Source organism: Phascolarctos cinereus, unplaced genomic scaffold, assembly GCF_003287225.1.
Source record: "Phascolarctos cinereus isolate Bilbo 61053 unplaced genomic scaffold, phaCin_HiC Scaffold_726;HRSCAF=1367, whole genome shotgun sequence".
Lineage (NCBI taxonomy): Eukaryota > Metazoa > Chordata > Mammalia > Diprotodontia > Phascolarctidae > Phascolarctos > Phascolarctos cinereus.
Window position 1 is genome coordinate 225,487,005 of NW_027556098.1, and position 12,455 is coordinate 225,499,459.

Below are 12,455 nucleotides of genomic sequence, written 5' to 3' on the forward strand. Positions count from 1 at the left end.
AAGCTTCCTCAGCTATCAATTTAGCTTTTCATTCCCTGATGATAGAAGTCTATTGCCAGATCCTTCCCAGAAAAAGCCAGGAAGAAGAAAAAAACCTTTGAGGAGTTTGGGGTTAAGATAGGATGAAGGGGAACAAAGCTTTGTAAAATGTATCCCTTTGATTATTTTCCTTGTGAAATCCTAACTCCTCTTTTAGAAATTATGCTGATTTTGATCTACTTGTATACTTCCCAATATAGACATTCCCTTACTTATAGGTGAGAACAGAATGAAGTCTATCAATTCGTTCCAAGTATCCTGAGTACAGCCTTTTCCTCCTAAATTTGGCCGAAGTTCTGGCTAGTCAGTAATTTCAGTTTTAGTTCTGACCCTGTCACTTATTGATCTTGGGTAAGTAATTTTCCTTATATGAGTTTATCTATAAAATAGCAGAATTCAGCTAGATCATTTCTGGTCCCTTCTAGCCTTAGGATTCAAGTTGCAGCATTTCGCAGACTGGGGGTGGGGTGGGATGAGGTGTCAGGGAATCTTAAGTATTAGGTATGGTTTATCTTTACAAGGCTCAGGGTTTATGGGTTTAATTCTGGAGGCAAGAGGTGTTTGTTTTGCACACTATTGGGTTCTGTTGATCAGAAAGATTCTGGTGACCTTATAATAGCAAAGATCCTTACAAATCAGACCATAAGAGCTGACCAGTTTAGAGAGTAGATAAGGATTTAAAATTGAAGAAGCCTTATGTCATTTTTTTGGAGGAGGGGAGGCATTGCTACTTTAAAAAATAATCAACATTTATTCTCCTAGCCTTTTTTTTTTCCAGTACTAAGTCTTTCTCAATTGCATGGATATTTTAAAAGGAATTTTCAACTCTTCAGAACAGGAGGTGATGACATATATGTAAAAGTAACAGAGGGAGGTTTATTTTTCCTTTCCTGGAACTGGTATTTCAGACAAGAACACAGCAGAAAAAAAAAAGGTCTAGCAGCTGGACAGGGCAGCTAGTCCACAGCTGGTCCTGCTGGCAAGGTTCTGGGCATTATCTGTTACTGCCCCTGACTTAAGTAGACCTACAGAAGGACACCACCCTCCTCCCCGTTATAGGGTCTCAACTAAGGCACCAAGACTTATGCTAAAGACCTGAAGGGTCCAAATGACCACTTTTTCAGCTTGATAAAGCAAGGGGCCCCATTGCAAGCTCCTTTTTCCCAAGGAAAGCTGAACTGGCTCCTAGGGAGGAGAAGTTTTTGATCAGCCAGGCCTGAACTAGCGACTACAAGCAAGGTACGCCCACCCGCCCGAGGTATTGCTCCTGCCCAGGTGCGAGAACTGGAAGAAGCCCCCAGGGTCTTCCAGGAACCCCAGCTCCGACTGCCTGCGTCCCCTCCTCCCTCTTCTGTCCTAGGCCACGTGCTGGAGGAAGGCTCTGCAGCAGCCGCTCGGGCGGAGCTGCAGCGCCCACTCCGCCCACTCCCCGCCTTTCCCCGGTCCTGGCCGCCCACCTTGCGGCTCCGCCCCTTCGTCCGCCTCCGCCTCCCCAGGCAGCCCAGCCTCGAGCCTGCACCGCCCCGCCGGCCCGGCGAGGCTCCTGGTGAGCGCAGCCACAGCACCTGCCAAGCCCAGGGAGAGCCCAGTTGCGGCCGCCCCGGCTCCCTTTCTCCCTCTCTCTCCTCTCAGCAGGGTCTCCCATGACGCCTGAGCTTAGCCTCTCCGCCTGCCAAGCATGACCACTTCCCTGCAAGATGGGCAAAGCGCCCCGGGGAGAGCGGCTGCCCGGGGCTTGGGGCTGGCCCAGGTGTGCGGCGCTGCCCAGGGGAGGGGCGACGCCAGTGCCCTGGCAGCGCGCCCCCCGGGGCTGCCCTGTCGGACGCTCCTGCCCCCTCTGGAGGGCGCCCATTTTTGTGATGCAGACAGGTAGGTCGCTTCCGGGGAGGGGGAGCAGGGCAAGCGTCCCAGGGTGGGAGCTGACCGGGGTGAGGAGGACGGTCCTGGTGGGGAAGCCTGGGCTAGAACTCTGGCCAAGTTTGGGAAAAGTATCACAAGGCAATCTCCTTTCTAGCTGGCTTCTGGGATCGGTAGGACATTGCAATCTCACTGTGCCTTCTCATAAATAGCATTGCCCATTCATTGAGAGCGGCTTCTCTTTCTCCCTCCTGACACCCGCCTCTTCTCATTAGCGTAACCAGAAGGCAACGAAGACTCCAGGTTGATTTTTTTTTTCCTTCGAGGCCCTGCATTTTCTTAATAAACACTCTTGGTTTCTTTAAACTGTGGCATAAATGAAACCTCGCCTCCCACACAGACATTACCGGTACCTAGCCAGAAAAAGCAATGCTCTGGATGGATATTTGATCAGTCTTGCTTCCCGCAGGCATAGGATGAAGTCGTTTAAAATATTCTCCAATCTTTATACCATTCAGCATCAAGTACATTTGTAGTTGACTGTGTCTAAAGTAGGGCATTCCTTAGGAGAGAAAAGACTGCAAAGGTATAAAAGCCTACAAATTAAACCTGTTATTGACCTCCTTCAACTCAGATGGCTCAGGTATAGCTTATTTCTCTTTACTCATTTTTTAGGTTCAGAGCATTCTAAACTCTAGCAAAGTTACATTACTTTTCAGTATACCACAGTGTACATTTATACTAGCAAGTTCCATTAACTTAACTGCTTTCAAAGACTCAGTACTAGTTGCTGTTTTGTAGCTTAAGCATCTGAGAAGTCAACAGACTGTGTGTGGGCAACGTTTTGAATGAAATTTGAAGTGAGATGAACCACAGCTATAATTAATAAATATAACTTTCAAAATGTGATTAGTAAAGTATAATAGAACTGGTTTCTCCAAATGCAGTAAAGATTCCCTTGGTTTCATTGAAGCTTTAAAAGGATTTTTTTTGTTTGTTTGCTTAGATCAGTTTCCATAATAACTGCTTCTACAATTTTGGTCTATGTATTTTTGCTTCAGAAAAGTTACCCAAAACTGCTGTTTACCCACATGTCTGATGGTTTGTGGAAGGTCAAAAGTGTAAAGGATATTACAAAAGGTTTAAGTTCATTAAAGTATTTTTAAAAATTTAATTCACAGAAAGTACACCATAAAGCCTTTCAATGTACTTTATATAATATTAGGTCTGTTACAGTACTGTTTGGCCTTAACAGTTTTAGATTCTGACAGCAATTATATTTTACATTCTGTTTTATGTAAATTATATCCTATGTTCTGTTGGTTGCAGGAGAAAAAAGAAAGATCTCAATGATCTAGAAATGCCATCTATTCCAAATCCTTTCCCTGAGCTTTGTTGTTCTCCATTTACATCTGTGTTTTCAGCAAGCCTATTTCCCAAAGCAAATTCAAGGAAAAAACAGGTATGAGTTTTTAGTTTCATTGTTTTAACTCTTAGGATTGACAAAATCACATAACATCTTAGAAGACCCATTCAATCTTCTGATTTAGGTTTTTGTGTCTGTGGACTATTTAATATCAATCATGAAAAGGAGGCAGGCTTTCCTTATAGTATTAGCTTCATGGCTAAAAACTCCCCAATAAAATATATGAAAAATCAATACGTATCTAGTCGTAACAAATTGTATCAAATGTGATATATTTAATAACACAATCATATATACGTACTGTGTGTAAATATAATAACATTATTTCCCTTTTCTCCCTTTCCAACAAGTATTTATTAACCACATAAAGCCAAAAATGTAGTGGTCCTTGCCACCAAGAAGCTTATATTTCATTTGGGGAGGTCGAGGAGGACTCGGGCTTACAAGTATACACAAGTAAACAATTGTGAAGTGTATGTAAAGTAACACAAATAATTTCAAGAGAGAGAAGCTGCTAATAACCAGAGTGCGTGGTTAGGTTAGCAAAATCTTTATATAGAAGGTGGTACCTGCCTTGAAAGAAGTTGATTCTTCAAGGTGGAGGAGTACTTTCTAGACAAAGAAGGCTTGATCTTTTATCACCTCTGTCAAACATCTTTAATCCTTGAGATCCTCCCTGTTCCCGAATTAACTTTGTCACTGTTCTTTAGTAATTCAGTGGCAAAATTAATTGGGTTCTGAACCTCTTCCATATTTCCTTCTTCAGCATTTTGAGTTCTTGAGGAAGACTACTTGGAATGAAAGCCTGGAAACCTCTGGCTGAAGAGGGAAATGGTGGACAAGCAGTTGAAAAGTGATATTTAGGCAGTTAGGATTTCTTCCTTTTCCTGGCACATAGTAGGTGCGTAATAAATGCTTGCTGACCTGACTTTCAAGGTTCAGCTTTGGGCTTATACATATGTATTTTTTGGGGAAAGGTGAACCAATCAGTTTTACCTCTAGTTTTACTGTTAACACTTTCCACAGACTTGGGGATGCACTGGGGATCATAGAATTCTTCCCTTGGGCTTCTAGCTCAAGGAAGGTAAGAAGAAAATAAAAAGTGGGGAAGGGAAAGGAGGGAGATGTAGTTGGGTAGGCAAATTTGGGCTTGATATCTGGAAAAACTTCCTAACAATTAGAGTTATTCAAAAGTGCAGTGGGCCCCTGATAGGTGATGGATTCTCTCTTTATTGGATATCTTCAAGCAAAAGCTGGATGATTAATGTTTGTTCATGTTGTGGTGGTAAGTCCTCTTGAGTATTAGTTGGATTAGGTGGTTGCTGAGATCCTTTCCAACTCTCAAATTTTATGGTCCTGGTAGCAACAGAAGAATGCTAACTAGCTTCCCTTCCCACTGGTAAGAATCTAGCTGCTTTACCTTAACTCTTTCACTACTCTGGTAAGGGCAGGTTGTATTTTCCTGCCAAAATGCATGTCAGCAGCTCAGTGTTATTTGGAAAGAGAAAAACAGTAGTCTTTTGTTGGAGGAGGGGGTGATCTGGAGATCTTTGTCCCTCAATGGGATTGTGCTTGGTACTTCTTACCAGTAGGACCTTCTTTCTTGTTTGTTCCTACTTGTAATGTCCCTGTTACATGCAGGATAACACTTTTTCTCTTTCATGGCCCTACCCTGCCTCTTCCCCAACCCATGAAAGATGCAGTTGAGTTTTTTTAGAAGATAAGCCTGTGCCCTTTTCTAGAACAAATGCTTCCATGGCTGAATTGTTGGACTGTTTTTTACATCAGTGGTTTCAACCCCCCCCTCCAAAACAAAACAAAACAAAAAACAAAAATGGATCTACTAAAGTGTCTGAGCCAGATATTGACTTAGAAAACCATACAACATTATCTGTGTTCTACTATATTTTAACTTACATTGTTAAATATTTCCCAAATACATTTTGATTGGGTTCAGACTATACTTGGCCATGAGTTTGACACCTCCATTCTACAGTGCACAGTGCTCCCTCACCTCCCCAGTGTTGCCACTCTTCTATCCTCATCTGTCCTCTTCTCCACCATTGTTCTTGAAGATCTTCACCTAGGAAAGAATTTCTAAGTTGACTATGTGTGTATGTAGAACCTGACTTGTGATTTCACTAATAGAGTCAGTTCCTAGATTGGGAAACTCCCTTTATTGATACAAATATACTGGTAGATACTATGACTTATTGAGTTAGAGATTGAGACTAGTTCAGGGTCACACAATCAGTATGTGTCAGAGGTGGGATTTGAACCAAAGTCTTCCTGACTTCAAGGCCAGCTCTCTCCTCTCTATGACACACTGCCTCCTGTATAGTTTGTAGGTAGAAAATGTCTAAGTACTAGGGTATGACCCTATAATGATTCACTCACAGTAGCTTAGAGGAAGAGTAGAGGAGAATAGGAAGGCATATGTAGCAATATTCTAAGGAATATGCTCCAGTCCTTTGACTGGAGTGAGTTATGTCAGGAAAAGATATTTTCAAACTCTTTGAAATCGCCCCAAGTGGCTTATTCATTTCTTAGATAATGGGAGTCATTATTTTGAGGTAGGAAGTGGCAGATAGAGATGAGGAAGAATGCTACAGGACTTGAAATGTGGTCTTTTCTGGATTGGCATCCGTGGATGTTAGGTGAAAGCATAATATTGAATGGGAACTATGTGTCTTCAAGTGGAAGATAGTAGTATGGGGCAAGAAAATGTACAAAAAGAGCTTTGAGTTGGGAGGTATGGTTCAGAATCAAGAAAAATGGATCTCCAAGAGATAGGTGGCCATAGGGAAATGACTGGGTTTTGGTGTGTGGATATTTTTGAAAAGGATAGGGGAAAGGGCAATGAATGTTAGATCAGATTGTGTTCTAGACTGAAGAATGTTCATTGAGGGTTTGTTTATATCTTGTAATGAGGAGGGGACTAGGTTAATTTCTGTATCTTATGGCAAGATATATCTACTACAAACAGGCATCTTCAGTGGAGGATGTTCTAAGCAACAATCTCTGAAGGGAAAATGGTGGAGGTGTCATGAAGGGCAGTCAGTAACTGACATTTTTGTGTCTCAGTATTATGCCTAGTCTCAGAAGCATCTATGGCTAAGACAATTATTAAAGTGAGAAATATTGTTTTGAAGGGAGAGGACAGTATCTGTTAGTGTACTTATGTCCCAAAGCACAGCGAAAAGAACAAGTAGACTGAGACTGGGGAAATCTAAGTATTTGTTTGAGCTTTGCAATTGAGGAAAATTATTTAACTTTTCTGGGTCTTCATCTGTAAAACGAAGATTTGAACTGGATGGCCTTTAAGGTTTTCTACAGCTCTAAGAGACAGTTCTGAAGGGATGGTGGTAGGGTTGGAAGTGGATGGGTTTTAAGTGTAGGCCATTGTTCCAACGTATACAAACTTATTTGGGGAAGAGTGAAAAGTCTTTTTAAGAGGGAGATCAGATTTGTAAAAGGGAAGTATGTTTTCTACTGTCTTGATATTTGTTTCCTGCTTTGGTACTTTTCCCTGGCTCTGTGCACCATCTAATCAGGAAACAGGGTTTTCACACAGACATCCTTATTTGTCAGTGATCAGGGAGGATTCTGTTGGTCTAGACTAATATGGACCAGTCCTTAACATAGACCAATACTGGAATATGGCTACTTGTAGATTGTAAGCTCCATTAAGGGAGGAACCAGTTTCTTCATACACTTTTTCTCTCTCCAGTATAACATAGTATTATATATACAATAGGTGCTCAATAAATGTTTGATTTATATTTTTACTTATTTCTATCTGCAAATGTATATATATATATATATATATATATGTGCATATATATATATGTATATATATATACACATATATAGTAATCAATATTTTGGCAGATATACAAATATACACACATGTATATATGCACATATATGTGTGTATATATGTGTTATGGGTATAAAGAGGAAGAAACCAGAAAATTGAAGGGCAGACAAGCTTTCTTTTTTTCCTTCTTCCTATTTTTACCTTGACCTTATATGTATAAATCTTCTTTTGGTTTTTATCTTTTTATATATGATAATTTCTTTGAAATTGGTAGACACATGGAAACAAGAATATAACACATATGTAACACTTTAATGTTTATAGGGTCTTTTTCATGCCTTATTTTGTCTAAGCTTCAAAACAACCATGTGAAGTAGATTCACTGAAAGTATTATTAGCCTGATTTTATTGGTGAGGAAACTGAGGCCCATAGTTACACAACTAATTAATATCAAAGGCAGGCTTTGAACCTATTTCTTTATGATGTCAAGTTTACTATTCTTTTATCACATAGCCTGTCACGGGAAGGAAAGACTATACGTATATCTCTTATATCTTCCACAAAAGCCCTATTTTGATGTTTAAGATGGTGTTGACCATCACTTAGAATTGTGTTGACTGTGGGTTCTTGAAATCTACGTTGTTGGACCACAATCTCTCCCAAACGCTACCTAGCTGGAAAAACATTAAAGTATAGCCCTAAAAAGTATCTGTCATTTAAGGATCTGCATAGTATGGTTAGGACATTATCAGTCAGCTGTCACGTGAGGAACATTTTTAGCTATTACAATTCATGAAGCTCATCTACTAAGGGACAGAGGAAATGGGATTTGTATTGGTGGAGAGTGTACCCATATGTATGAAATAATAGAGTCTTGCAGTATTGAAGTGTTTGTGTATAAAAATATGTTGTCTTTTCAACTAGAATTTGTATATGGTGTTATCCTTAGATTTCTTTGCTCAAGGCATTTGGCCTTCTTGTTAAATAATGATGTAAATTAAATAATGATGTAAATAACTCAGGATATGACAGGCTCTTCTTATTTATATTTATGGTTGAAACATGAGAGAACAAATGTATGATTCTCTTGTGCTTGTCCTTTCATTTTCTATTTAATCATTCTTGTCTTTTTTTAAGAAGGTAAATTCATTTTAATAAATATTCTACTTAGGGCCCAAGTAGACATTATGTCCAAGACATTATTAGGAATTATTATTACTAAATTATTAGGAATTATTCTAGGTATTTAGTACTCTCAAATAAACAAATTCTTCAACACGGCAAATTTTGAAGGATTTGATAGAAGATTTAACAGAAAGAGTTAAAAACTTGTTCGGCCACTCAAAACCATACTCAAAATCATTTTACAGACCATAAATATTTTTTTACAGTTTGAAATGCCTGCATAATGCATGAGAGGTGAAGCATATTGAAGCCACAAATAGGACGTGTTTTATCTTCCTTAACAAATAAAATACCCAAGTATATAGCACTACTGGTCTTCTTTTTTATTTAAGAAAAAAAAACTGGATTCTTTTTTCTCTTTTTCTTTTTTATTATGCCAACTAGAGATATATTTCCCAGGCAAGTCTGTTCCTGCTCCTCTATAATGTTTGTTTGAAGATTTCTTTCCTGTAGTAGATGTTTGTGAAAAGTTGTATATGAATGTCATGTTTTGTAAATTGACCAATATAACTGATTTGTACAGTAATTTTATAGTATTCTTTCTCTTATTTTTTTTCTGACCTTCATTTTACAATAACCCTCAATAATTTATTCCCTAACGGGTAGAAAATAGAAATGTAAATAAATTCACCATTGAACACTCTCCTATTCTGCTAGGTGGGAAACCTGGAACTGAAAGGCACATCTGCCGTTTGATTTGGCCTTTTCTGGTTCATGGAGTCATGTTGTGCTTGTCCTAGCCTGCACTGGAATTCTCAAGGGTCCTCTATGAGTATGTGACCCTTGTATAGTTAAAAAAAGAAAAAAGAAAAAGTTATCCATCTCTAACTTCAAGTAACCGGAGGTAATCCTTGTGAAGAATTGTCTCCTAATTCATTGTTTTCCAGCCCTTTTTGATTGCATACCCATTCAGTAAGAAATTTTTGAGTATATATCCCAAATATATGTACATTTATTTATGTCATATATGTACTGTTTTACTGATATACATTATAAAACATACAAATGAAAGTTTAAAAAGAGATAAAGATAAAAATTATTTCATAAATAATATAATACCTTTTGTTTTTAAGAATGATGCAGTTCATTATATTTTTAAAATTCCATACATGTCCTGAGGTTAGGGCGAACTTATAAATAATAATTGTTAGTAATTATTCAGTTCATTTGATCAATGTAGGTAGTCAAGCAGGGGGATTCCTTCCTTCCTTCCTTCCTTCCTTCCTTCCTTTCTTCCTTCCTTCCTTCCTTCCTTCCTTCCTTCCTTCCTTCCTTCCTTCCTTCCTTCCTTCCTTCCTTCCTTCCTTCCTTCCTTCCTTCCTTCCTTTCTTCCTTCCTTCTTTCTTTTTTCTTCCTTTTTCCTTCTTTCTTTTTTCTCCTTTTTTTTAAGAAATACTTTTTAAATTGAAAAACACACATACTGCAGTCAATTATTAGGTCATAACAGTAAATTTCACAGGTTTTTAGGAGTCATATTTTTCCTGTGTGTAAATATTCATTATGCAAAATGGAACAATGAGCAAAAGTGAATTTTGACAACAATGAGCAAAATTCTGTGATTTCAGCGGAGCAGTAACTTTTCAGCATAAATCTACCCTCCTTTATGTGATTCTTTTTTTTTTCCCAGCTAGGCAATAGGGTCAAGTGACTTGCCTAGTGTCACACAGCTAGTGTCAAGTGTCTGAGGTCGAATTTGAACTCAAATCCTCCTGACTCCAGGGGCAGTGCTCTACCCACTGTGCCACCTAGCTGCCTCTATGTGGTTCTGCTGAATGGATGCTATCAGACTTTTATCTCCTTTGCATGTTCGGATATTTTAATTGTATTTTTCTGTGAGTGTGAGGAACAATGAGAAGATCAGTTTGGCTGGATCACGGAGTGCAGGGAGGGAAGTAATGCAAAATGAATGAGGTTGGAGACATACTGTAAAGGGCTTTAATAAAAAATTGAGTTTATATGTAATCCAAGAGGCAATAGGAGGCCACTGGAGTTTGGGAAGTTTAATTGAATTTCTACTGATGAGTGACAAGATCAGACCTATGATTTCGGAAAATAACTGTAGCAGATGTGTATGGCATGGAGTGGATTTGAGGCATAGAGAACAAGTCATCAGTCATTGAAGCAGAACCTAGGGAGGTGATAAAGGCCTGAACTTGGGTAGTGGCTGTGTGAGAGGAAAGATGGGGATAGATGGTTCCAGAGCTTGTAGAGATAGACATGACAAGATTTGCCAACTGTTTCCATATGTCGGGTAGAGAAAGTGAAGATTCCAAGATAACTCTGAGGTTAACATGGGTGACTAGATGGATGATGGCACCTAGAGAGAAAGAGAGAAGTTTGGAAGAAGGAGGTTTATTGGGGGGCAGATAATGTCATGAGATCTGTTATGCAGATCACAATCTATTTGTGTTTGCTTGACCTGTGTGACTCACTCTGAAAAGGCAGGGATTGAAGTACAGAGTGCACTCTCAGAGGAGTGCCTTTTGCAAAATGAAGAGATCTTGGTGGGGGCACTATGCTGGGGAACTGGAATTTTCCTAATGGCACCTGTGCAGTTGCTGCTATGAGTGCCCAGATAGGGGTAAGGTTGTAAATGCTCTGAGGGGATCAATCCTTTGTGTGCAGAAGTGAGAAGGTTGAGAGCTTGTGTGGTGGTGGTGACGGTGGCAAAAGTGGGAGAGTATTGGACTGGCCCCATGGTTGGCAATAGTACATGTATGGGCATCCCTTGGGATAATGTTGTGGACCGCCAGGGGACTGGAGCCCAACTTTGGAGACCACTGCCTTGTTCATATAAAGATAGAGTTCCATGCAATATTGCCTGACATTTTCAAAATTGTTTCCGTGAAATATTTTGTGTAAAAAAGATGCAGTATTAGCTATTTCAGAATAGGAAGTACTCAGCTTATACATTGGTTATGTTCTGTTCAGTTTTTAAGTACATACATTGTTTGGTACTTGAACACATTTTCCTTTACAATGTTATAAATAGTGGTTAGATTCCCAGGCTATCCCACACAAAAGCCTATTTAAAACATAGTGCCATACATTTTTAATGAAAAATAGTAGGCAGTAATACTGTTGCAGTACTAGCAAATGAACAAAAGAACAAAAATATATAAGAATTTTTCAATTTTCATGAATGCTGGTGCCTGAGGAATAACATGTTTAAGTAGAGCAGAATGAAGTGACAAACTTTTTATTGAAGTTTTAAAGGGAACTTCTGAGTTTCTTCTAAGTAAAAATAATTATTCTGAACTTAAACATCAAAATGAATATTACCACATACACAGCAGAACACAAAAAGAGGATTATCTATGAAACTATCACTCCCTGTTTCATACTGATTGATTTTTTAAAAGTACACAATAAGTTTACAACTTACTTTCAAGACTTCTACTTATCTATACTTCCTTCTGAATGTCTCTTTGTTCTCTTTTGCTCATTAAAAAGTTTGCCTGGTCCTATCACTGCTGCTAACTCTCTCTTCCTTTTCTCCTCATCAGACCCACAGAACAGAATCAGTCCACCTCCAAGTCATATGTGTTTCTTTTTTAACTCTCAATAACTTTTGAAGACATTAAGATTTTCAAAGAACACTTTTTTCTCCTCTTGTTAGAATGTTAGCACTATATCATGCCATAGCTCTTTCTAATTGCTCAAATTAATTTGCTGCATTTTAGTGTTTATATTGCCAAGTCCCTACTCAGCTCTCGACTTTTCATCAGAAATTCTTGAAAGTCTTTTATTTCATTAAAAACCCGCCACCCCACTTTTCAACTGTAGGATTATACTCAGCTTTGTGAGGTGAGTTATTTTTGGTTGTAAACCTCAGTCTTTTGCTTTTTGAAATCTTGTATTCTAAGATCACCTTTCATTTATAGTACAAGCTACTAGGTCTTGTGTGAATCCAATGTGATTCCTTGTACTCCATACAAGGTGCTTGAAGTATTTTTTCTTTTGTATGGGGACTTTGGATTTTGGCGGTGATATTCCTGGGACTTTTTCTTTTGGAATTACCTTTCAGGAGGTGATCAGTAGATTCTTTGTTTTGCTTCTGATTTTAATATCAGGGCAGTTTTATTATTTCTTAAAATGTAGTAACCAAGCCTTTTTTTTTAAAATTA

At 38.8% G+C, this 12,455-nt stretch overlaps 1 protein-coding gene across 1 annotated transcript in view; it reads left to right on the plus strand.

Annotated features, from left to right (window-relative positions):
* The first annotated feature begins 1,540 nt into the window (after window positions 1–1,540).
* Window positions 1,541–12,455, plus strand: part of GRB14 (growth factor receptor bound protein 14) — a 155,494-nt gene continuing 144,579 nt past the window's right edge. The window contains exons 1-2 of the mRNA XM_020991076.2: window positions 1,541–1,908; window positions 3,226–3,358. Coding sequence (XP_020846735.1) covers window positions 1,718–1,908; window positions 3,226–3,358 — 324 coding nt within the window. The 5' untranslated portion in view covers window positions 1,541–1,717. The remainder of the gene's footprint in view (window positions 1,909–3,225; window positions 3,359–12,455) is intronic.